The following is a 23,277-nucleotide window of genomic DNA, read 5'->3' as shown; positions in this document are numbered from 1 at the left end:
CCCCCCCCCCCAGCACCTGTAAGAACAGGATGTGGCAGTGCACAGACGAGGCCTGCCTGGCCACCTGCGCCGTGTACGGGGACGGCCATTACCTCACCTTCGATGGCAGGCGTTTCAGTTTCAGCGGGGACTGCGCCTACACCCTGCTTCAGGTACACGGTCCCGGCGGCTCCCCGGCTGTCCCGTGGTCCTGCGGTACGGCTCTGGGTACCCCAGCCCCTGGCCGCAGGAACAGCCTCCGCCTCTCCTCAGGACCACTGTGGTGGGAACGGCACCACCAACGGGACCTTCCGCGTCGTCACCGAGAACGTCCCCTGCGGGACCACGGGCGTCACCTGCTCCAAGGCCATCAAGCTGTTCCTGGGGGTGAGCGGGGGGCCGGGTGGGGCCGGGGGCCCCTCCTTGGACGGATGCCTGGGAAGGTGAGCAGGGACAGGCCTGAGTGACCCCTTCCCGTGCAGAGCTACGAGCTGAGGCTGAGTGACGGTGGTGTGGAGGTGATCGAGAAGGGTGCCGGGCAGGAGGCCCCCTACTCCATCCGCCAGATGGGTATCTACCTGGTGGTGGACACCGAGGCCGGCCTGGTGCTGCTGTGGGACAGGAAGACCAGCATCTTCCTCAAACTCAGCCCTGAGTTCAAGGTGGGTACCCCTGCCCCCTGGGATGGGACCGAGAGCTGGCTGGGACCGGTGTGGGGTGGGGCAGGCAGATGGACAGAGCTGGGATTCAGCTGCTGTGCCTCGAAGGAGACGGCAGGTGGGGGGCTCTTCACTGTGCATGCAGTGTCTTGCAGCTGTCGGGACGCTGTCACAAACTCGTGGCTCCTTCTCGCGCTTCTGGACACTGGAAGTCCCGTCCAGCTGTCCCGGGGCCCGCTCCCTCCAGAGGCTCTATGGGAGGGTCCCTCCCGCTGCTTCCAACTTCCGGGGCCCCAGGCCAGCCTCCAGCCTCTGCCTGTACCCTAACGTTACTGTCCCCACGTGTTTTGGTCCCATGCGTCCCCGTGGTCACAGGCCCTCTGTCATCAGCCCACCCTCACCCAGGACATCTTCATCCTAACTGGATCCCCATGTGCAGTGGCCCTATGTCCACATGAGGCTCACGGGTCCTGGGCCAGGACCTGAGCTGCTCTTTATGGGACATCGTGGGCCGTGCTGCCTCTCCTGCACCCCCTTTCCTCCAGGAGGGACACCACCGTGACCCCGTGTGCTGAGTGGGGCCGCACACAGTGAAGGCAGAGAGCCATCCTGTGTACTCAGGACCCCCCTCCTCCTGGGGATGTCCTGGGGATGTGGGGCCCCAGGGGAGTGAGTGGGGTCACAGAGGCAGGGCGGGGGACTCTGGCCCCTCCTGCACATGCCCTGAGCCCCCGGTGCTGCCGTCCCTCGTCTGCAGGGCCGGGTCTGTGGGCTGTGCGGGAACTTCGACGACAACGCGGGCAATGACTTCACCACGCGGAGCCGGTCCGTGGTGGGCAGCGCGCTGGAGTTTGGCAACAGCTGGAAGTTCTCCCCGTCCTGCCCCGACACCCCGGCCCCCAGGGACCCCTGCGCCGCCAACCCGTACCGCAAGTCCTGGGCCCAGAAACAGTGCAGCATCATCAACGGTGCCGCCTTCGCCGCCTGCCATGCCCACGTACGTGGCCATACCCCGGGGCACCTGGAGAGGAAGGGACAGAAGTTGGGGGGCTGGCGTCACCTTCCACCCTTTAGACCAGCCTGCAGTCAGCCGTGGGGGACCACGCATCTGCTGTCCCTGAGCTGTGGGGGAAACCAGCCCAGGTCAGGTCACATCTCAGACCTGACCCCCAGGAGCTCCAGACCCCAAATCTGAAGTCTCTTTCTCTCTTCCCCCAGGTGGAACCCGCCAAGTACTACGCGGCCTGTGTGGGCGACGCGTGCGCCTGTGACTCGGGTGGCGACTGTGAGTGTTTCTGCACGGCCGTGGCCGCCTACGCCCAGGCCTGCCACGACGTGGGCGTGTGCGTGTCCTGGAGGACCCCGGACATCTGCCGTGAGTGCATATGATGCGTCGTCAGGGTGGAGGGGGCCACAGGGAGTGACAGAGTAGTGTGTGATTAAGGCTGGTCAGTCACGGGTTGGGCAGAAGGTGTTGGAAAGGAAAGTGAAATGTGGAAATGGGGGAGGGGTGTCATCAGTGGAGAGATGGCAGAATGTTCTGGAACCGAAAGGGGTTAGCAGGGCCCCCACTTCCCACCCAGCTGGAACCTGGCTGAAGGGGAGCACTGCTGGGGAACCGCCCTGGCTATAGCCAATGGGTGGCACCGCCGAGAAGCTAGGGGACCCACGGCCGCATCTGACCTTGGGCATTCAAGGCCCATACACTCCAAGGTCCCATCTGGGAGGCAGAGCAGAGGGAAGGGCTTGAGAACAGCCCGTGAGACTTGGTGGGAGGTCGGGGTGCAGGGGGATCTTGCCCAGCCCGTGCGGGGCCGCCGAGACTGTCCTTCCAAGGGCTGCACTCTGCCTGGGGCCACTGGGTGGCTTGCTCCGGGCTGAAGCTGGCCCACCGAGCCCGCCCGCTTGCCCGCAGCCCTGTTCTGTGACTACTACAACCCAGAGGGTCAGTGCGAGTGGCACTACCAGCCGTGCGGCGCGCCCTGCATGAGAACCTGCCGGAACCCGAGCGGCCGCTGTCTGCACGACCTGCGTGGCCTGGAAGGTAGGCCACTGCCACGCTGGCCAGAAGGGGTTGTCTTGGGGGTCCTGGCACCCTCGGCTGGGCTGGACCTTTTTCAACCCCTTGAGGGGCCTTCGTGGGAGCAGCCCCACGTGGCCACCATGCTGTGGGTGAGAACTAGGCCTGGGGTCTGAGCCAAAGCCACGGGGGGGAGGTAGTCAGGCAGGTGGTCTGGCTGGGACTCAGGCCTCTCTGGCCTGCAGGCTGCTACCCCAAGTGCCCGCCTGAGGCCCCCATCTTTGACGAGGACCAGATGCAGTGTGTGGCCACGTGCCCGACCCCACCCCCACCGCTGCCCTGCCGCGTCCAGGGCAAGTCATACCGGCCAGGCACGGCAGTGCCCTCTGACAAGAACTGCCACTCCTGGTGAGTCGCGTGGGCAGAGGCACAAGGAGCCTGGAGCGTGTGAGGGATCCAACCTGCCACCTTCCCACGGGCCTCATCCTTCAGACTGGTGGGGGTGCCACAGCCTGGGGGTCCTGGGGTCCAGCTGGGAGCCTCCCTGTTGCAGAATGGGGGGTGGCAGGGAGGGGGTTAAGCCTGAGGGGTAGCAGGGAGGGGGTTAAGCAGGAGCTGAGTCATGATGCCACCCAGAGGGCCCCCTGGAACCGATGCCCCAGAGAGGAAGTGTCTGTCAGAATGTCGCCGGGGTGCGTGGCGTGCTGGACGCCTGCCTCCATCTCTCACTGATTGGAAGGGGCTCCCCAAGAGGGTGTGACCTCGGGCTCCGTGTCCACTGGCCGGGCTGGGGGGGCGGCTCCCCTACCCCCCACCGACTCACTTCCTCCCTCGCCACCAGCATTTGCACCGAGAGCGGCGTGCACTGTGTCTACGACTCTGAGGGTGAGAAGCCGGCGGCCGTCCTGGTATGAGGGGTCTCGGGGTCCCCACCTGCCCCCGGCCCCTAATATGCCCGACCTTCTCCTCACAGCCTGCGTCTGCACCTACGACGGACGGCGCTTCCGTCCGGGGGACGTCATCTACCACACGACTGACGGCACCGGCGGGTGCATCTCTGCCCGCTGCTCTGCCAGCGGCACCATCGAGAGGGACGTCTACACCTGCAGCCCCACAACCCCCGCGCCGCCCACCACCTTCTCCTTCTCCACGTCCCCTCTCGGTAAGGCCGATGCGCTGGGCACCAAGCAGGGCTGTCCCTCTCCCCGAGGATCCAGGAGGGGCCCGAGAGCCTGCAGCCTGCCCTCCCTGCAGCTGGGGAGCGCTAGCTCAGCCCGTCTCCCTGGCAGGGCTGGTGTCCTCAGTGGTACCGTCGGGTACAGGGCAGAGGCTATGAAGAAAGGTCCCCGAGGCTGGCCTCTGGGAGGAGGGCCACCAGGAGCGCCCGGGGAAGCTCTTGCCCAACCGTTGCACTGCTCCCCTTACGCTGTGCTGCGGGGCAGGTGCCTCGACTGCTCTCCCTCCTCTGAGCTTCCCCCAAGAGTGCAAAGTCTGCTCAGGGCGTGCCTGGGGAGCAGGCTTCCCCCTGAATGAGATCAACTCACCTGTTAGTTCCATTGCTGTGGGCTCCACCCCAGCCCGGTGCCAGGTGTGTCCCAGGACTTGGTGCTCGCTCTCCCCAGGCTGCCATCGCAGGTGGAGACAGTCGCACAGCAGCTGACAGGGGGACAGGGATGGGGGTGAGAGGGGATGCCTCGAGGACCCCAAGAGACTTAGCCCCTCCGCCTTCTGTTCTGTCCTCAGTCGTGAGCTCAACACGTCCGGCCCGCACATGCCACACCCGTGCCAAGAGCACGGCGCACACAGGCATAACCTCCAGTCCGACCGTCCAGCCCTTCCCCTGTGGGGAGGAGTGCCAGTGGTCACCATGGCTGGATGTCAGCCATCCGGGACGGGGCATCGACAGCGGTGACTTCGACACGCTGGAGAACCTCCGTGCCCATGGGTACCAGGTTTGCGCGGTGCCGAAGAGAGTGGAGTGCCAAGCTGAGGGGGCCCCTGGGGTGCCGCTCGAAGTCCTGGGGCAGCACGTAGAATGCAGCCCGATGGTGGGCCTGAGCTGCTACAACCGCAACCAGACGTCAGGGCTCTGCCACAACTACCAGATCAGGACTCTGTGCTGCTTCCCCCGGACCTGCCGCACCCCCAGCAGCCCAGCCCAGACCACTCCTCCTGCAACTTCCCGGAGTACAGAAACTGGGCCCACGCAAGGGGTTAGCAAGGTTCCATCCGTGCCAACCAGCGAAACACCTGCCCCAGGTACCCCTACACCTGTCCCGGGTACCACCGCGAGCACCCCGGGCACTCCTACGACTGCCGGGCTGAAAACCACTCTCTCCATTCCGAGCCCAGTTTCCACAACACGTGGGCCTTGTTTGCAAAAGTTGTGCACGTGGACCCAGTGGTTTGACAGCAGCTACCCTGGGCCTGGTATAAACAGTGGAGATTTTGACACTTTTCCTTATTTGAGATCCAAAGGACATAAATTCTGTGAAAAGCCCAGCAATGTGGAGTGCAGGGCAAAGTACTTCCCAAACATCCCACTGGAGGAGTTGGGACAGGACGTGATCTGTAACAAGAACGTGGGGCTCATATGCCTGAATAAGAACCAGACGCCCCCAATCTGCTATAACTATGAAATCCGGATCGAGTGCTGTGAGCTGCAGGACGTGTGCAGAAGCACCTCACACCCTGTGATATTGGAGACCACACACTCGACCTCGAGGGAAACTGAGACCCACACACAGCTTACCTGGACCACTGGAATTCCCTTCTCTCCCACACAACAGAGCAGAACCAGCTCACCGCCCATGCACCCCAAAACCAGCACGACACCCGGCACACACTTGGTCTCCTCACCGGTGACTGTCACCTGCCAGCCACAGTGCACGTGGACCAAGTGGTTTGACGTGGACTTCCCGTCCCCGGGGCCCCACGGAGGAGACGTGGAAACCTACTACAACATCAAGAGAAAGGGAGAGAAAATCTGCCGCCGGCCCGAGTACATCTCGCAGCTGGAGTGCCGGGCTGAGAGCCACCCCGACGTCAGCATCGAGGAGCTGGACCAGGTGGTGCAGTGCGACCTCAGCAAGGGCCTGGTGTGCAGAAATCAGGACCAAGAGGGCAATATCGGGATGTGCCTCAACTATGAGGTCCGGGTGTTGTGCTGTGAGCCCCCAGAGAAGTGCTCAAGCCACAAAACAGTCACAGTCCCTCACACCCCGAGTGTGAGCCACACCAGCCTAACTGAGACCACCGCCCGCCTAGTGACATCCCGCTCAACCCCTATGACCCCAACCATCCCAATCTCTGTGCCAGAAACCAGATCAACCTCTGTGCCACCAGCCAGCCCAACCTCTGTGCCAGAAACCAGCTCAACCCCTGTGCCACAAACGAGCACAAACTCTGTGCCAGAAACCAGGTCAACCTCTCTGCCACCAACCAGCCCAATCTCTGTGCCAGAAACAAGGTCAACCACTGTGCCTCCAACAAGCGGAACCTCTGTGCCAGAAACCAGCTCAACCCCTGTGCCAACAATCAAAGAAACCTCTGTGCCAGAAACCAGATCAACCCCTGTGCCAACAACGAGCCCAACCTCTGTGCGAGAAACCAGGTCCACCTTTGTGCCACCAACCAGCCCAACCTCTGTGCCAGTAACCAGCTCAATCTCTGTCCCACCAAACATCCCAATCTCTGTGCCTAAAACCACCTCAACCCCTGTGCCAACAACCAGTGGAACCTCTGTGCCAGAAACCAGATCAACCCCTGTGCCAACAACGAGCTCAACCTCTGTGCCAGAAACCAGCCCAATCTCTTTGCCAGAAACAAGGTCAACGTCTGTGCCTCCAACTAGCGGAACCTCTGTGCCAGAAACCAGATCAACCCCTGTGCCACCAACCAGACCAATCTCTGTGCCAGAAACAAGCTCAACCTCTGTGCCACCAACCAGATCAACCCCTGTGCCAACAACGAGCCCAACCTCTGTGCGAGAAACCAGGTCCACCTTTGTGCCACCAACCAGCCCAACCTCTGTGCCAGTAACCAGCTCAATCTCTGTCCCACCAAACATCCCAATCTCTGTGCCTAAAACCACCTCAACCCCTGTGCCAACAACCAGTGGAACCTCTGTGCCAGAAACCAGATCAACCCCTGTGCCAACAACGAGCCCAACCTCTGTGCGAGAAACCAGGTCCACCTTTGTGCCACCAACCAGCCCAACCTCTGTGCCAGTAACCAGCTCAATCTCTGTCCCACCAAACATCCCAATCTCTGTGCCTAAAACCACCTCAACCCCTGTGCCAACAACCAGTGGAACCTCTGTGCCAGAAACCAGATCAACCCCTGTGCCAACAACGAGCCCAACCTCTGTGCGAGAAACCAGGTCCACCTTTGTGCCACCAACCAGCCCAACCTCTGTGCCAGTAACCAGCTCAATCTCTGTCCCACCAAACATCCCAATCTCTGTGCCTAAAACCACCTCAACCCCTGTGCCAACAACCAGTGGAACCTCTGTGCCAGAAACCAGATCAACCCCTGTGCCAACAACGAGCCCAACCTCTGTGCGAGAAACCAGGTCCACCTTTGTGCCACCAACCAGCCCAACCTCTGTGCCAGTAACCAGCTCAATCTCTGTCCCACCAAACATCCCAATCTCTGTGCCTAAAACCACCTCAACCCCTGTGCCAACAACCAGTGGAACCTCTGTGCCAGAAACCAGATCAACCCCTGTGCCAACAACGAGCCCAACCTCTGTGCGAGAAACCAGGTCCACCTTTGTGCCACCAACCAGCCCAACCTCTGTGCCAGTAACCAGCTCAATCTCTGTCCCACCAAACATCCCAATCTCTGTGCCTAAAACCACCTCAACCCCTGTGCCAACAACCAGTGGAACCTCTGTGCCAGAAACCAGATCAACCCCTGTGCCAACAACGAGCCCAACCTCTGTGCGAGAAACCAGGTCCACCTTTGTGCCACCAACCAGCCCAACCTCTGTGCCAGTAACCAGCTCAATCTCTGTCCCACCAAACATCCCAATCTCTGTGCCTAAAACCACCTCAACCCCTGTGCCAACAACCAGTGGAACCTCTGTGCCAGAAACCAGATCAACCCCTGTGCCAACAACGAGCCCAACCTCTGTGCGAGAAACCAGGTCCACCTTTGTGCCACCAACCAGCCCAACCTCTGTGCCAGTAACCAGCTCAATCTCTGTCCCACCAAACATCCCAATCTCTGTGCCTAAAACCACCTCAACCCCTGTGCCAACAACCAGTGGAACCTCTGTGCCAGAAACCAGATCAACCCCTGTGCCAACAACGAGCCCAACCTCTGTGCGAGAAACCAGGTCCACCTTTGTGCCACCAACCAGCCCAACCTCTGTGCCAGTAACCAGCTCAATCTCTGTCCCACCAAACATCCCAATCTCTGTGCCTAAAACCACCTCAACCCCTGTGCCAACAACCAGTGGAACCTCTGTGCCAGAAACCAGATCAACCCCTGTGCCAACAACGAGCCCAACCTCTGTGCGAGAAACCAGGTCCACCTTTGTGCCACCAACCAGCCCAACCTCTGTGCCAGTAACCAGCTCAATCTCTGTCCCACCAAACATCCCAATCTCTGTGCCTAAAACCACCTCAACCCCTGTGCCAACAACCAGTGGAACCTCTGTGCCAGAAACCAGATCAACCCCTGTGCCAACAACGAGCCCAACCTCTGTGCGAGAAACCAGGTCCACCTTTGTGCCACCAACCAGCCCAACCTCTGTGCCAGTAACCAGCTCAATCTCTGTCCCACCAAACATCCCAATCTCTGTGCCTAAAACCACCTCAACCCCTGTGCCAACAACCAGTGGAACCTCTGTGCCAGAAACCAGATCAACCCCTGTGCCAACAACGAGCCCAACCTCTGTGCGAGAAACCAGGTCCACCTTTGTGCCACCAACCAGCCCAACCTCTGTGCCAGTAACCAGCTCAATCTCTGTCCCACCAAACATCCCAATCTCTGTGCCTAAAACCACCTCAACCCCTGTGCCAACAACCAGTGGAACCTCTGTGCCAGAAACCAGATCAACCCCTGTGCCAACAACGAGCCCAACCTCTGTGCGAGAAACCAGGTCCACCTTTGTGCCACCAACCAGCCCAACCTCTGTGCCAGTAACCAGCTCAATCTCTGTCCCACCAAACATCCCAATCTCTGTGCCTAAAACCACCTCAACCCCTGTGCCAACAACCAGTGGAACCTCTGTGCCAGAAACCAGATCAACCCCTGTGCCAACAACGAGCCCAACCTCTGTGCGAGAAACCAGGTCCACCTTTGTGCCACCAACCAGCCCAACCTCTGTGCCAGTAACCAGCTCAATCTCTGTCCCACCAAACATCCCAATCTCTGTGCCTAAAACCACCTCAACCCCTGTGCCAACAACCAGTGGAACCTCTGTGCCAGAAACCAGATCAACCCCTGTGCCAACAACGAGCCCAACCTCTGTGCGAGAAACCAGGTCCACCTTTGTGCCACCAACCAGCCCAACCTCTGTGCCAGTAACCAGCTCAATCTCTGTCCCACCAAACATCCCAATCTCTGTGCCTAAAACCACCTCAACCCCTGTGCCAACAACCAGTGGAACCTCTGTGCCAGAAACCAGATCAACCCCTGTGCCAACAACGAGCCCAACCTCTGTGCGAGAAACCAGGTCCACCTTTGTGCCACCAACCAGCCCAACCTCTGTGCCAGTAACCAGCTCAATCTCTGTCCCACCAAACATCCCAATCTCTGTGCCTAAAACCACCTCAACCCCTGTGCCAACAACCAGTGGAACCTCTGTGCCAGAAACCAGATCAACCCCTGTGCCAACAACGAGCCCAACCTCTGTGCGAGAAACCAGGTCCACCTTTGTGCCACCAACCAGCCCAACCTCTGTGCCAGTAACCAGCTCAATCTCTGTCCCACCAAACATCCCAATCTCTGTGCCTAAAACCACCTCAACCCCTGTGCCAACAACCAGTGGAACCTCTGTGCCAGAAACCAGATCAACCCCTGTGCCAACAACGAGCCCAACCTCTGTGCGAGAAACCAGGTCCACCTTTGTGCCACCAACCAGCCCAACCTCTGTGCCAGTAACCAGCTCAATCTCTGTCCCACCAAACATCCCAATCTCTGTGCCTAAAACCACCTCAACCCCTGTGCCAACAACCAGTGGAACCTCTGTGCCAGAAACCAGATCAACCCCTGTGCCAACAACGAGCCCAACCTCTGTGCGAGAAACCAGGTCCACCTTTGTGCCACCAACCAGCCCAACCTCTGTGCCAGTAACCAGCTCAATCTCTGTCCCACCAAACATCCCAATCTCTGTGCCTAAAACCACCTCAACCCCTGTGCCAACAACCAGTGGAACCTCTGTGCCAGAAACCAGATCAACCCCTGTGCCAACAACGAGCCCAACCTCTGTGCGAGAAACCAGGTCCACCTTTGTGCCACCAACCAGCCCAACCTCTGTGCCAGTAACCAGCTCAATCTCTGTCCCACCAAACATCCCAATCTCTGTGCCTAAAACCACCTCAACCCCTGTGCCAACAACCAGTGGAACCTCTGTGCCAGAAACCAGATCAACCCCTGTGCCAACAACGAGCCCAACCTCTGTGCGAGAAACCAGGTCCACCTTTGTGCCACCAACCAGCCCAACCTCTGTGCCAGTAACCAGCTCAATCTCTGTCCCACCAAACATCCCAATCTCTGTGCCTAAAACCACCTCAACCCCTGTGCCAACAACCAGTGGAACCTCTGTGCCAGAAACCAGATCAACCCCTGTGCCAACAACGAGCCCAACCTCTGTGCGAGAAACCAGGTCCACCTTTGTGCCACCAACCAGCCCAACCTCTGTGCCAGTAACCAGCTCAATCTCTGTCCCACCAAACATCCCAATCTCTGTGCCTAAAACCACCTCAACCCCTGTGCCAACAACCAGTGGAACCTCTGTGCCAGAAACCAGATCAACCCCTGTGCCAACAACGAGCCCAACCTCTGTGCGAGAAACCAGGTCCACCTTTGTGCCACCAACCAGCCCAACCTCTGTGCCAGTAACCAGCTCAATCTCTGTCCCACCAAACATCCCAATCTCTGTGCCTAAAACCACCTCAACCCCTGTGCCAACAACCAGTGGAACCTCTGTGCCAGAAACCAGATCAACCCCTGTGCCAACAACGAGCCCAACCTCTGTGCGAGAAACCAGGTCCACCTTTGTGCCACCAACCAGCCCAACCTCTGTGCCAGTAACCAGCTCAATCTCTGTCCCACCAAACATCCCAATCTCTGTGCCTAAAACCACCTCAACCCCTGTGCCAACAACCAGTGGAACCTCTGTGCCAGAAACCAGATCAACCCCTGTGCCAACAACGAGCTCAACCTCTGTGCCAGAAACCAGCCCAATCTCTTTGCCAGAAACAAGGTCAACGTCTGTGCCTCCAACTAGCGGAACCTCTGTGCCAGAAACCAGATCAACCCCTGTGCCACCAACCAGACCAATCTCTGTGCCAGAAACAAGCTCAACCTCTGTGCCACCAACCATCCCAATCTCTGTGCCAGAAACCAGGTCAACCTCTGTCCCACTAACCATCCCAATCTCTGTGCCAGAAACCAGCTCAACCTCTGTGCCACCAACCATCCCAATCTCTGTGCCAGAAACCAGCTCAACCTCTGTGCCACCAACCATCCCAATCTCTGTGCCAGAAACCAGCTCAACCTCTGTGCCACCAACCATCCCAATCTCTGTGCCAGAAACCAGCTCAACCTCTGTGCCACCAACCATCCCAATCTCTGTGCCAGAAACCAGCTCAACCTCTGTGCCACCAACCATCCCAATCTCTGTGCCAGAAACCAGCTCAACCTCTGTGCCACCAACCATCCCAATCTCTGTGCCAGAAACCAGCTCAACCTCTGTGCCACCAACCATCCCAATCTCTGTGCCAGAAACCAGCTCAACCTCTGTGCCACCAACCATCCCAATCTCTGTGCCAGAAACCAGCTCAACCTCTGTGCCACCAACCATCCCAATCTCTGTGCCAGAAACCAGCTCAACCTCTGTGCCACCAACCATCCCAATCTCTGTGCCAGAAACCAGCTCAACCTCTGTGCCACCAACCATCCCAATCTCTGTGCCAGAAACCAGCTCAACCTCTGTGCCACCAACCATCCCAATCTCTGTGCCAGAAACCAGCTCAACCTCTGTGCCACCAACCATCCCAATCTCTGTGCCAGAAACCAGCTCAACCTCTGTGCCACCAACCATCCCAATCTCTGTGCCAGAAACCAGCTCAACCTCTGTGCCACCAACCATCCCAATCTCTGTGCCAGAAACCAGGACAGCCTCTGTGCCACCAACCAGACCAATCTCTGTGCCAGAAACCAGATCAACGTCTGTGCCAACAACCATCCCAATCTCTGTGCCAGAAACCAGCTCAACCTCTGTGCCACCAACCAGCCCAACCTCTGTGCCAGAAACCAGCAAAACCTCTGTGCCACCAGCCAGCCCTACATCAGTGCACAAAACCAGCACCACGTCTGCTCCTACAACAAGCACAACCCCTGTTCTCACACCTGAAACAACCCACTCTGCTCATGTAACTGACACCTGCCAGCCACAGTGCACGTGGACCAAGTGGTTTGATGTGGACTTCCCGTCCCCGGGGCCCCACGGAGGAGATGTGGAAAGCTTCAGCAACATCCTGAGAAAGGGAGAGAAAATCTGCCGCCGGCCGGAGTACATCTCGCAGCTGGAGTGCCGGGCTGAGAGCCACCCCGAGGTCAGCATCGAGAAGCTGGGCCAGGTGGTGCAGTGCGACCTCAGCATGGGGCCTGGTGTGCCAGAACCGGGACCAGGAGGGCAATAACGGGATGTGCCTCAACTATGAGGTCCGGGTGTTGTGCTGTGAGTCCCCAGACCACTGCGGTTCCACATCTGTGAAGCCCTACTTGACTTCACCTACCACGCGCTCCCCTGCTCCTGAATCTACATCTGTGCTGTCCACTGTGCCGTTGCCCAGCTCCATGCCGTTGCCCAGCTCTGTGCCACTCTCCAGCTCCGCGCCGTTGCCGAGCTCCGTGCCACTGCCCAGCTCCGTGCCACTGCCCAGCTCCATGCCGTTGCCCAGCTCCGCGCCGTTGCCGAGCTCCGTGCCACTGCCCAGCTCCACACTATTGCCCAGCTCCGCGCCGTTGCCGAGCTCTGCGCCACTGCCCAGCTCCGCGCCGTTGCCCAGCTCCATGCCGTTGCCCAGCTCTGCGCCACTGCCCAGCTCCGCGCCGTTGCCCAGCTCCGCGCCGTTGCCAAGCTCCGTGCCACTGCCCAGCTCCGCGCCTTTGCCCAGCTCCACGCCGTTGCCCAGCTCCGCGCCACTGCCCAGCTCCGCGGCGCCTTCCACCAGGACATGCTACTGCAGTGTGTCTGGCAAGCTGTACCCCGCAGGTATGTGAACTGTGCCTGTGGGTGTGGTGATGCTGCCCCTGGCCACTGCTGTCTTGTCCACAAAAGCCACGGTGTATGGAGAGGAGAGGGGTTCCTTGTCTGTTTGACGGGGCTGCAGATCTTCTCTGACCACGGCACTGAGCCATCTTTGAGGATTTCTTTGTGTCATTTCTGGGCAGGAAGGCCTCCACCCAGGTCCACCCCTCGGGTGGATGTCGCGCCTAGAAGACCCACTCTGGGCTGTGGCTCTCCCCCCAGCAAGCTTCCACTCACCTCCACCTGACCCTTTCTCTCGCAGGATCCATCATTTACCAACAGACCGACCTCGCCGGCCACTGCTATTATGCCTTGTGCAGTCTGGACTGTCACGTGGTCAGGCGGACGGACCAGGCCTGCCCCAGCAGCGTGCCAACTCCTGCCCCGACCACCTCCCCACCTGGGTCCTCCCCTTCGGTCCCTGTGCCCGTCACTAAGCAGGGATGCCCAAATGCAGTCCCTCCAAGAATGGTAACTCCCCTCTCTGTCCTTCTCAGAGACTGGTGCAGGGACCCTCGGCATCTTTCCAGTGTGGCTGCGGGTGGGAAAGCAAGTCACCCGCGGGGGGACGTAGGCTGACTGCTGGGAAGTTGCCTGTTCTGGTCCCGCAGGGCTGCTGAGGGGGGTTCCAGCCGGGTACCCAGGAGTGCATGCAACCAGCAGATACGGGGTGCCCACGTGGGTGGGCGAGGCTCCGATGGCGCCAGGCAGCGGGGAGGGTGTGTGGGTTTGGAGTAGAATTCCAGTGGGGGAGGCCCTGTGTGAGGAACAGTGTGGAGCAGGGGGTGGAGAGGGCAGGTCCCATCCTGGTTTCCTGCGGCTCCCCTCTCGGGGGGACTGCAGTGTCCCGAGGCTGAGAGCTGTCCTTCCACAGAGAGGCGAGACCTGGCCCATGCCCAACTGCTCTCAGGCCACCTGCGAGGGCAACGGCGTCATCACTGTGCAGCCGCGCCCGTGCCCACAGGCACAGCCGCCGACCTGCGCCAACGGCTTCCCCCCCGTGAAGGTGGCCGACCACAACAGCTGCTGCCCACACTACCAGTGCCAGTGTGAGCCAGGAGCCAGGCGGGGCGGTGGGGCTGGGTGGGGTTCCCATCGAGGGGGCGGGATGGACATGGGTTAGACAGTAGGAGGGACTTCCCGACAGTGAGGCGGGGAATGGACAGCGCCAGGCCTCCCCTGGGGTCCCGAGTGGAATTCTGCCTGAGCCCCAGGGTCCCCAGGGCCGTGTCAGGCAGGGGGGAGGCCAGGGGAGCCCGGCCCCACCGCTCAGGCCTCGTCAAGCACCTGTTGGACAGAGTCTGGGGCTGGTGCGGGGCACGGGCGTCCTGGCGCCAGCCCTGTGTGTCGGGAGGCCCCACGTAAGGCCGCTGTGCGCCCGCAGGTGTGTGCAGCGGCTGGGGCGACCCCCACTACATCACCTTTGACGGCACGTACTACACGTTCCTGGACAACTGCACGTACGTGCTCGTGCAGCAGATCGTGCCCGTGTACGGCCGCTTCCGCGTGCTCATCGACAACTACTTCTGCGGGGCCAAGAACGGGCTCTCCTGCCCGCAGTCCCTCATCGTGGAGTACCGGCAGGACCGCGTCGTGCTGACCCGCAGGCCCGTCCTCGGGGTGATGACCAACCAGGTGGGCCCCCCCCCCGCAGCTCCCCACGGGCCGGGGTGGCTGGGGCGCCGCCTCATTCGGTCTCCTTCTCCGTGGAGTCTAGATCATCTTCAACGATAAAGTGGTCAGGCCCGGCTTCCAGAAAGATGGCGTGAGCGTGTCCCAAATCGGCATCAAGATGTATGTGACCATCCCCGAACTAGGCGTCCAGGTCATGTTCTCTGGCCTCATCTTCTCGGTGCAGGTGCCTTTCAGCAAGTTTGCGAACAACACGGAGGGCCAGTGCGGTGAGTCCCGTCCCCAGTGAGCTCCACGGACGCTGGGCCCTTTTTCTGCCAGCGGCACAGAGCTGAGCCTGTCCGTGGTGGGAAGGGTCGCGCTGGGGGAGACCTCTGGGGATCGCATTCTTGGCCGGGGCAGAGGCTGCCCGCGTGGCCCCACGCCTGAGGCTCACTCCTGCCCTCCTCCGTGGGAACGGCCTGCCTTCTTGGGGGCATACGGAAGCGCCCAGGGTCAGGTCCCACAGCCAGCCCATCGAGCGGTGCCCTGAGCGTCAGGCCCCACCCCAGTCAGGGACCCTGTGGCCCAAGGGTGGGGGGGCGCTCGGTTGTCCCCTGCCGGCCTGACGCCTGCCGCCCCCCACCCCAGGCACCTGCACCAATGACAAGAAGGATGAGTGTCGCCTGCCCGGGGGGGCGGTGGCGGCCTCCTGCTCCGAGATGTCTGGCCACTGGAAGGTGACAACGCCCCACCAGCCGTTCTGCCACGGGCCTTCCCCGACTCCCACCGTAGCCAGGCCCACGCCCTCACCCACCCTGTGCTCATCGTCATCCATCTGCCAGCTGATTCTGAGCAAGTGAGATTCGGGGAGGGGCTGGGGCAGGCAGCCCCCCTGACCTCACCCTCGGGGTGGGTGGGAAGAGTGGGTCTACGGCGGCTCCCAGGGGGGCAGGGGGTCGATGGCAAGGAGGGCCACGGGTGGCTGCTGGGACACCAGGCGCAGGACTGGCCCGGCCGCCAGCTCGCTCTGGGTCTGGGCCTGCGTCATGGCCCCAGGGCAACGCCGGCGTTTCCGGGCGGACGGGGAAGCCCAGGGGAGAATTTGAGAAAGCAATGGCCATGCTGCCGCGGGCCGTCCTGGGGGCGTGCAGACCTCGGGGAAAGCCCGAGCTGCCCCCTGACCTGGCGCTGCTGGCCGCAGGGTCTTCGAGCGGTGCCACGCTGTGATCCCCCCGCTGACATTCTACCAAGGCTGCGTCTTCGACCAGTGCCGTGTGAACAGCTCAGACGTGGTATGCTCCGGCTTGGAGCTGTACGCGGCCCTCTGCGCCTCCCACGGCGTGTGCATCAACTGGAGGAAACACACCAACCACACGTGCCGTGAGTGCCCACCAGCCTCGGGCCACCTGTCCCACCGAGCGGCAGCGGCCGGTGTGCGGCCAGGGGACGGACACGATGGGCTAGCAGTCAGGAGCTGGGTTTCCTGGAGGAGGAGGGCCAACTCTAGGGCACGGCGCACTCGGCTCTTGGAGAGAAGGGAAGAGCCCCCAGATCGGGATGCCCAGGGCCTGGAGCGCAGGGGTGGGGCCCGAGGGGGGCAGCTTCCGGGCTGCAGAGCCCCGCTGGGGTCAGGCACTCAGCTGGTGTGGGGATGAGGCCCAGAGCAAGGCCTGGGAGTTTGCTCTGGGCTGGTGCCCTTGGTCTCAGCCGTGGCCTCTCTCCCCACCACGCAGTGTTCACCTGCCCTGCGGACAAGGTGTACCAGCCCTGCGGCCCGTCCAGGCTCTCCTACTGCTATGGGAGTGACAACGCCAGCCTCATGTATGCACCCGTCTCTCCCTCCTGGACCTACCCCAGAGCCCCCAGGGTGGCCTTCTCCTACCCTGGAGGGCACAGGGACCAGGCCAGCCCTCTGCTGTCCCCACAGGGCTCTGCGGGACGCTGGCCCCATCACAGAAGGCTGCTTCTGTCCAGAGGACATGATGCTTTTCAGCACGAGCTCTGAAGTCTGTGTGCCCATAGACTGTCACAGTATGTGCCCACGGGTGGGGCTGGGGGCTGGCAGGTGCACCAGGGCCAGCTGCCCCTCTGGATCTGTGCTTCCCAGCCAGATCTGGGGCTTTCTGCCATGGCCTGGGACTGCCTGGGCCCCCAAATGGGTCCTGACCTTGAGAGGCTGGGGGCCGCAGCTGCCCCCCTGTGACCTCAATCTCTCTCCCTGCAGAGTGCCTGGGGCCCCACGGGGAGCCTGTGGAGGTAAGTGCGGCCAGCTGGGGTGGGGGGCAGGGCGTCCTCTCAGTGCCAGAGCCTCAGAGGAGGGGCAGGGAGGGGTCAAGACTTCTCTAGCAGGACGTGGGGGGCTTCCATATGGGGGTGCCTGCCCCCGGGGTGGCCCTGCCCTGTGCTCCACTGGGGCCCCCTCCTGCTCTGCTCGGACACAGTGAGAATGGAGGTGACCACCCACCTGGCACCTCTCACCCCATGTCCCGCCCCTGAAGCCACCACCCTGCACTCCGGAAGCCCCTTCCCCCTGGTTCCCCTGCTGGCCCTCTGCGGGCTCCCGGCACCCCTCTGGCCTGGCTGCAGCCGTGCTGGGACCGGCCGGGGGCCAGCCCCACGGTCCTGGGCTCACATGTGCCCCATCCTGCAGCCTGGCCACACCATCAACGTGGACTGCCAGAGATGCACCTGTGAGAACGGCACGCTGACTATGAGCTGTCAGAGGCAGCCTTGCCCCCTGCCCCCAGCCTGCCCCGTGCCCGGCTTCGTGCCTGTACCTGCAGCCCCCCAGGCCAACCAGTGCTGTCCCCAGTACAACTGCGGTGAGCCCTGGGCTGCTGCCCATGCCTTCGGCTGAGTGCCCGGGGGCACCTTCCCACCAGGGGCAGTGGTGCTGGGACAGGGCAGGGGGGCACAACCAAGCGGGACAGTACCCTCCTGTCCCCACTAAGGCCTCAGCTGGTGACCCCTCCCAACAGATGTGCTCTGGAGAGGGTGGGTATGCCAGGACGGCAGGGGGCTCCTGTGCCCAGGCCGACTAGAAGCTTTGTCTCCCAGAGTGGCCCACGCCCCTTGGAGAGCCTGCCGCCTGCCCACCGGGTGGTCAGCGGTGCTGGAGACCCCCGGGCACAGCACTGGGGTGGGGGTGGGAGCGTGCAGAGCCGGACGCAGGCCCCTGAGCGCCTCCTTCCTGTGCATCGCGCAGCCTGCGACACCAGCTACTGCCCCAAGCCCGTGGCCTGTCCCGAGGGCTCCCGCCCAATCCTGACCTATGAGGAGGGGGCCTGCTGCCCGAGCCAAAACTGCAGTGAGTGTCTGCTATGTCCGCATGGGGCCGCCCCGGGCACTGCGGGGGGCGGGGGCCGCCTCTCTCGGGGTTCTCTGGCTCGGGGTGATACCGGACTGGGGCACCACTGCCTGGGGCCTGGGGGCCAGCCCGCTCTCGCAGGCTACGTGTGGTATCCGCGGCTCTGGGGGCTGGGCGGCAGGCCGGGCGGCAGGCCGTGAGGGTGGGTCAGTGAGACGGTGCGCCCCCTCTCGGACAGGCTGGAGTGTCTGCAGCATCAACGGCACCTTGTACCAGGTGAGAGCGCACGGAAGTCAGCCCCCGCGGCACACAGAAAGCCGAGCCCTGCTTGTCCCCGCCCCTGCCAGCTTCTCCCCGAGACAGGGCCTGCAGGCCGTGCCAGGGCCCCCTGCCAGCCTGGGGGCACCTCCAGCAACCCTGAGCTCTCCAGGGACCACCACCCACAGCCCAGCGTAGCTGAGGCCCAGGTCGGCCCACCGGCTTTGGCGCTCACGGCATCAGCAGGGTGGACGAGCCCGGATCCCTCGGCTCTCTCCTGAACGTGATGAGGGCCCCCAGCCTCAGTTTCCCCCAGCTGGGCCCTCTGGAGCATGTGACGTCCCCGGGCACCCTGGTCAGGGAGGTGCAGGCTTGGGGCTCCCCCTCCCAGGCAGCAGCATCTAGGGTCTCCTAGAGGGCCCGGTCTGCCTAGGGGGGCCAGGCCAGGCGGGGGACGTTCCGGAAGCTCACCAGCCCTGGTCGCCCTGACTCTCCCCAGCCCGGCTCCGTGGTCTCCTCCAGTCTGTGTGAAACGTGCCGGTGTGAGGCGTCCGGCAGCCCCCATTCGGACACCGCAGTGATCAGCTGTGAGACCCAGATCTGCAGCACCCACTGCCCCGTGGTGAGTTGCCGCCGCTGCACGGCCCTGCCGCCCGGGGAAGCGGGTGCTGGGGCTCAGGCAGGACGTCCGCCTCCCCCCGCAGGGCTTCGAGTACCAGGAGCAGAGCGGGCAGTGCTGCGGGGTGTGCGTCCAGCAGGCCTGCGTCGTGAACATCAGCGACAGCTCCACCCGCCTCTTCTATGTGAGTAGTGGCTGTGGGGCCTGGCGTGGTGGCCCCAGGGCTGCTGAGGGACTCCTGGGTGAGGCAAAGCCACCCCGCCCCGCCCAGGTTCCCGGGAGGCCGGGGCTCGGGGCCAGGTCCCACGCCTGCCTGGACGGAGGAGCTGGGAGGTGCACGGTGACAGCAGGGGTGGGGAGTGCTGAGCCAGCCGCGTCCTGGCACGCTGGGCTCCCGGGGGAGCCGTCGTCACAAGGCATGTGCCTGGCAGAGGCCAGGAGGGAAGTCCACGGGCTGGGAGGCAGACACACAGACCTCCCCTGCCCGCTCACTCTGCCGGCTGGCTCCTCCTTGCAGCCCGGCCAGTCCTGGTCAGACCCCCGGAACCCCTGTGTGACCCACGAGTGTGAGAAGCACCGGGATGGGCTTGTGGTGGTGACCAGGAAGAAGGCGTGTCCCCCACTCAGCTGTCCCGCGGTGAGCTCTGGGAGCCCACGGCCCAGCCTGGCCCACTGTGGGCCCGCGGGAGGCCAGGGCAGGATTCGCCCAGGGTGGGGTGGGGAGCCGAGGTTGGCCCTGTGCAGTGGCTGCAGGGGCACCACCTGCCTATGTGGGGCACCGTCCCCCCCGTCTGTCCCCCCACTCTGGGCCCGCTGCTCCGGCCCTCAAGGCACCCTTTTGTTGGCACAGGACCGGGCTCAGCTGAGCGACGACGGCTGCTGTCTGTCCTGCCCACCACCCCAGTCCCAGAACAGTGAGTGGGAAGGTCCACAGGGGGTGGCCGATCGGCCCACGAGGGGGCCAGGGGTCCCGGTCCTTCCTGACCCTCCGCACGACCTCCTGTGTCGCCCCAGGGTCGACCTGCGCCATGTTCCACGAGCACCAGGTCATCAGGCAGCAAGGCTGCAGCTCCCTCCGGCCCGTACTCCTCACCTACTGCCGGGGCAACTGCGGGGACAGCGCCTCCATGTACGTGAGCCCCGCCCCCGCCCGGCCGGGACCAGCTTGTGCCCGGCAGCGTTCAGGGACGCACGGTGCCCCTGCGCACGGGATGGCGATGAAGGGCCAGGAGGGACAGCTGGGGGCAGCGGCGGGCGCTGAGGGTAGACGGAGGGGCTGGGACCGGGGGTTCGGAGGCCGGCGGCCTGCGCGCTGTCGGGAATCAGCTTGCCCCGTGTGGAGACCGCGGACTCAGCAGCCCCCTTGGTGGCGGCCTGGTCAGCTGCGGGAGGGTTTGGGCTCTGCAACGGGTGTGTGGGCACACGGGCGCCAGCGCCACACGCCGGCTGGGGCGCCTCTGAGAGCAGGTGCCCGCGACACAGGTGTGGGGTGCTGGGGGCCGAGGCGCCGGGTGCTGAGCAGGCCCCGCCCACAGGTACTCGCCGGAGGCCAATGCGGTACAGCGCCGCTGCGAGTGCTGCCGGGAGCTGCGGGTGTCCCCGAGGAATGTGACCCTGCGCTGTGCGGACGGCTCCAGCCGGGCCTTCAGCTACCCCCAGGTGGAGGAATGCGGCTGCGTGGGGCAGCACTGTGGCTCCCACGGCAGCCCGGGCCACACGCAGAGTGTCGAGGAGCAGAGCCAGGAGATCGAGCGCACGGGCTGGAGGACGGGGTCCAGGGCCACAGGCCCCGCCAGCAGACTGACCGGCACCCGTCCTCGGGGCTCCCGGCCACCCTCCTCCACGATACACCAATAACAGCAACCTATTCCCTACGGCGTCGGCTCCAGGGACCCGAGGCCAGGACGCCCTGCCCGCCCACCTCGTCCCTCCCCGGAGTCCGGCTGGCCCTTGCATGTGTGGTGGCCCGACCAACCTACAGCCCCACTCGGGACCAGTCTGGGGTGGGAGGGCTCCTCAGGCCACGGGTCCAGCCTGCGTTCCCAGGACTCGAGCATCACATAGGGGTCTTATCAACGACGGTCACTTGGACTTGGTGCCCGATGTTTGGCTGACCACCAGGAGGCACAGCCTCACCCCTACCCTGGCCCTGAGCCTCAGGAAATGACCAACTGGGTTCATAAATACATTTCGAGCATTTTGCAATGTGTGGACTCTGTGTGGTTTTTCAGCTTATCCGTAAAACCCAGGAATGGGGCGGGGACAGACTGGGTGCCAGAGGGCTCACACCATACCCTCGGCCGGCACCCAGGACTGGGCAGGCCAGGGAGGTCCGAGTAGGGGTGCCTGCTGCCTCTGGCTGCTGGGGGACAGCACCTATCCGTTCACAGAATAGAGGGAGGGAGGGAGGGACGGAATCCTGTATGGCCACATGGGACACCAGCAGGCCTTGCGTGGTGAAGCGTTCTAGAAGAGGGCCCCGTCTTCTTTCCCACAAAGCATCAGACCCCTCATCACACGGACGCCGGATTCGGTGTGCGTGCACTCGTGCGCAAAGGCCCACCGCAGACCAAATCCTTGCCCCTCCCCTCATCCTCCCTGTGACCCCAGCTCTGCCCTGAGAACCTCCACGTTCCTCAACCCCTTCCTTGGAGGTCCCAGGGGAGCCCCCAGACCACCACCTCCCCCCCCCTCCCCGCAACACAACGGCCTCAGGCTGGACTCAGCCCTGTAGCAGCCCCGGGAGTGTGGACAGGTCGCCTTGCTCCAAAGACCTGGCCAGAGCAGCCTCGGGGAGGCGGGGGGCGGGGAACACCCTTTACAGTTTCCGTAGTGCACCCACCTGGACGCAATTCCCCTCGCCCCAGTCCAGTCCCCAGGCCTGCCCGCCCAGCTGTGGCTGCAGCCACACGGCAAGGGGGACCGACCTCAGAGCTGGACCCCTCCTATCAGCAACCAGCCGGTGGCGGAGGGGTTCCCTTGTCCAGGACCCCGTGACCCCTTGGGCTCAAGAACACGACCTGAGTGTGAGGTGGGTGGCCACGCGGGGGCGGAGAACAGGCCACTGGCTGCACAGGACACCCTCCTTGGGAGAAGCACGTCCCTGGGCCTCTGGTTTGGGCGCTGCTGTTCCACTGACCGGCTGACCCCACGGCTGTGGGCGGCACCCACGTCAGTGCTGCTGACCCCCCTGAGTGGATCGGGTGTCAGAGGGAGCCGCCTCTTCCTTGGGGCGCAGGGTGCAATGACTAATCCCCCACCCCCCGGGGACAGCACGGCCTCCCGCCTGGATCTGGGGCTGGAGGCAGGAAGTAACCGGAGAGTAGAGCGGGTCCCTGCCTGCCAGCTCCAGCCGCGGCAGCCCCCGGCCGGATTATGCAAGTTGTTTCTGGAAAGACTACAAGCCGGGCGTGGCCATAAAGGCCTCAGCCTGGGGCCACCACCTCTCTTGGACTCCAGGACAGTGTGGGGGATGAGTTGTCATCTCTGGGGTGGAGATAAGTGACCAGAAGTGGCCCCAGTGGGCCTGGGCTCTCTCGGGCAGCTTGAGACCCAGCTCCTGCAGCCTCGTCCGTCTGGCCTGCAGAACCCTTGAGGGCCGGGCGAGAAGCTCGTGGCTTTGACGGGGAAGGGGGGTCCCACCTTCACGCTTGGAGAGTCCAGGTGGGGGGGAGCTTCTGCCCAGAGAAAGGGATGCCAGGTGCTCCCAGAGATGGCCACGGGATGCCGGGGAGCCTACGACCATGTGGGCAGCTTACAGCTGCCTCCAGAGCCGGAGCCCCGAGGCCCCGATGCCCGCCTGGTCCTGGGAGCTTGGGGGCTGCAACTCTGCCCCTTTGGCCACAGACCTGGGCCCTGGGTGCCGGGTTGGCTTCGCAGAGAGCCCAGGGGGTTTGGGTGCTGGACACAGAGGCCTCTGGGGCGGCCAGCTAAGCTTTGGGAGCAGAGACCAAAGAAGGATGATTTTGGGGATAGAGTGAGGACTTCTGGGCTTGGGGCTGAGGCAGGAGGGCAGCTGGGGGCCACACGGGTGCTGCCCTCCGGGTGCCCCCTTCCAGGTGAGCAAGGTATTGAGGGCCGTGGCTTGCCGGCGGCGGGCCGGCCCCTGTGCAAGACCTGGGCGCCCCTCGTCCCAGTGACACACATGGATAGGAGGCAGCAGGTGAAGTGTCCACTTCCCAGACAAACCCCCGGGAGTCCGCAGAAGCAGAACCAGGGACAGCCGGCGTGGCAGCCGGACCCGTGAACCTCCGCCCCTCTGGAAACGTCCGCAGTGTCAGAACTGCGCTGTGAACAACTGTCCCGGGGGGACAGCCGCGCCCTGGACAGGGG

The 23,277-nt window shown here is 63.1% G+C and overlaps 1 protein-coding gene across 1 annotated transcript in view; it reads left to right on the top strand.

Moving 5' to 3' along the window:
* Window positions 1–21,115, top strand: part of MUC5AC (mucin 5AC, oligomeric mucus/gel-forming) — a 31,520-nt gene extending 10,405 nt beyond the window's left edge. Inside the window, exons 21-50 of the mRNA XM_034645861.1 lie at window positions 14–152; window positions 253–366; window positions 462–641; window positions 1,396–1,635; window positions 1,857–2,013; window positions 2,554–2,682; window positions 2,904–3,066; window positions 3,500–3,543; window positions 3,632–3,820; window positions 4,402–5,883; window positions 6,457–6,493; window positions 13,032–13,111; window positions 13,410–13,618; window positions 14,022–14,196; window positions 14,532–14,782; window positions 14,865–15,048; window positions 15,410–15,617; window positions 15,963–16,141; window positions 16,495–16,582; window positions 16,689–16,792; window positions 16,986–17,017; window positions 17,412–17,583; window positions 17,967–18,068; window positions 18,307–18,344; window positions 18,826–18,948; window positions 19,031–19,129; window positions 19,463–19,582; window positions 19,796–19,859; window positions 19,960–20,074; window positions 20,481–21,115. Coding sequence (XP_034501752.1) covers window positions 14–152; window positions 253–366; window positions 462–641; window positions 1,396–1,635; window positions 1,857–2,013; window positions 2,554–2,682; window positions 2,904–3,066; window positions 3,500–3,543; window positions 3,632–3,820; window positions 4,402–5,883; window positions 6,457–6,493; window positions 13,032–13,111; window positions 13,410–13,618; window positions 14,022–14,196; window positions 14,532–14,782; window positions 14,865–15,048; window positions 15,410–15,617; window positions 15,963–16,141; window positions 16,495–16,582; window positions 16,689–16,792; window positions 16,986–17,017; window positions 17,412–17,583; window positions 17,967–18,068; window positions 18,307–18,344; window positions 18,826–18,948; window positions 19,031–19,129; window positions 19,463–19,582; window positions 19,796–19,859; window positions 19,960–20,074; window positions 20,481–20,802 — 5,539 coding nt within the window. The 3' untranslated portion in view covers window positions 20,803–21,115. The remainder of the gene's footprint in view (window positions 1–13; window positions 153–252; window positions 367–461; window positions 642–1,395; window positions 1,636–1,856; window positions 2,014–2,553; window positions 2,683–2,903; window positions 3,067–3,499; window positions 3,544–3,631; window positions 3,821–4,401; window positions 5,884–6,456; window positions 6,494–13,031; window positions 13,112–13,409; window positions 13,619–14,021; window positions 14,197–14,531; window positions 14,783–14,864; window positions 15,049–15,409; window positions 15,618–15,962; window positions 16,142–16,494; window positions 16,583–16,688; window positions 16,793–16,985; window positions 17,018–17,411; window positions 17,584–17,966; window positions 18,069–18,306; window positions 18,345–18,825; window positions 18,949–19,030; window positions 19,130–19,462; window positions 19,583–19,795; window positions 19,860–19,959; window positions 20,075–20,480) is intronic.
* Window positions 21,116–23,277: the final 2,162 nt, after the last annotated feature.

This window comes from Ailuropoda melanoleuca, chromosome 16, assembly GCF_002007445.2.
Source record: "Ailuropoda melanoleuca isolate Jingjing chromosome 16, ASM200744v2, whole genome shotgun sequence".
In the NCBI taxonomy this organism is placed as follows: domain Eukaryota; kingdom Metazoa; phylum Chordata; class Mammalia; order Carnivora; family Ursidae; genus Ailuropoda; species Ailuropoda melanoleuca.
The sequence above is the reverse complement of the archived record's forward strand: the minus strand, read 5'-3'. Positions and strand labels throughout refer to the sequence as shown.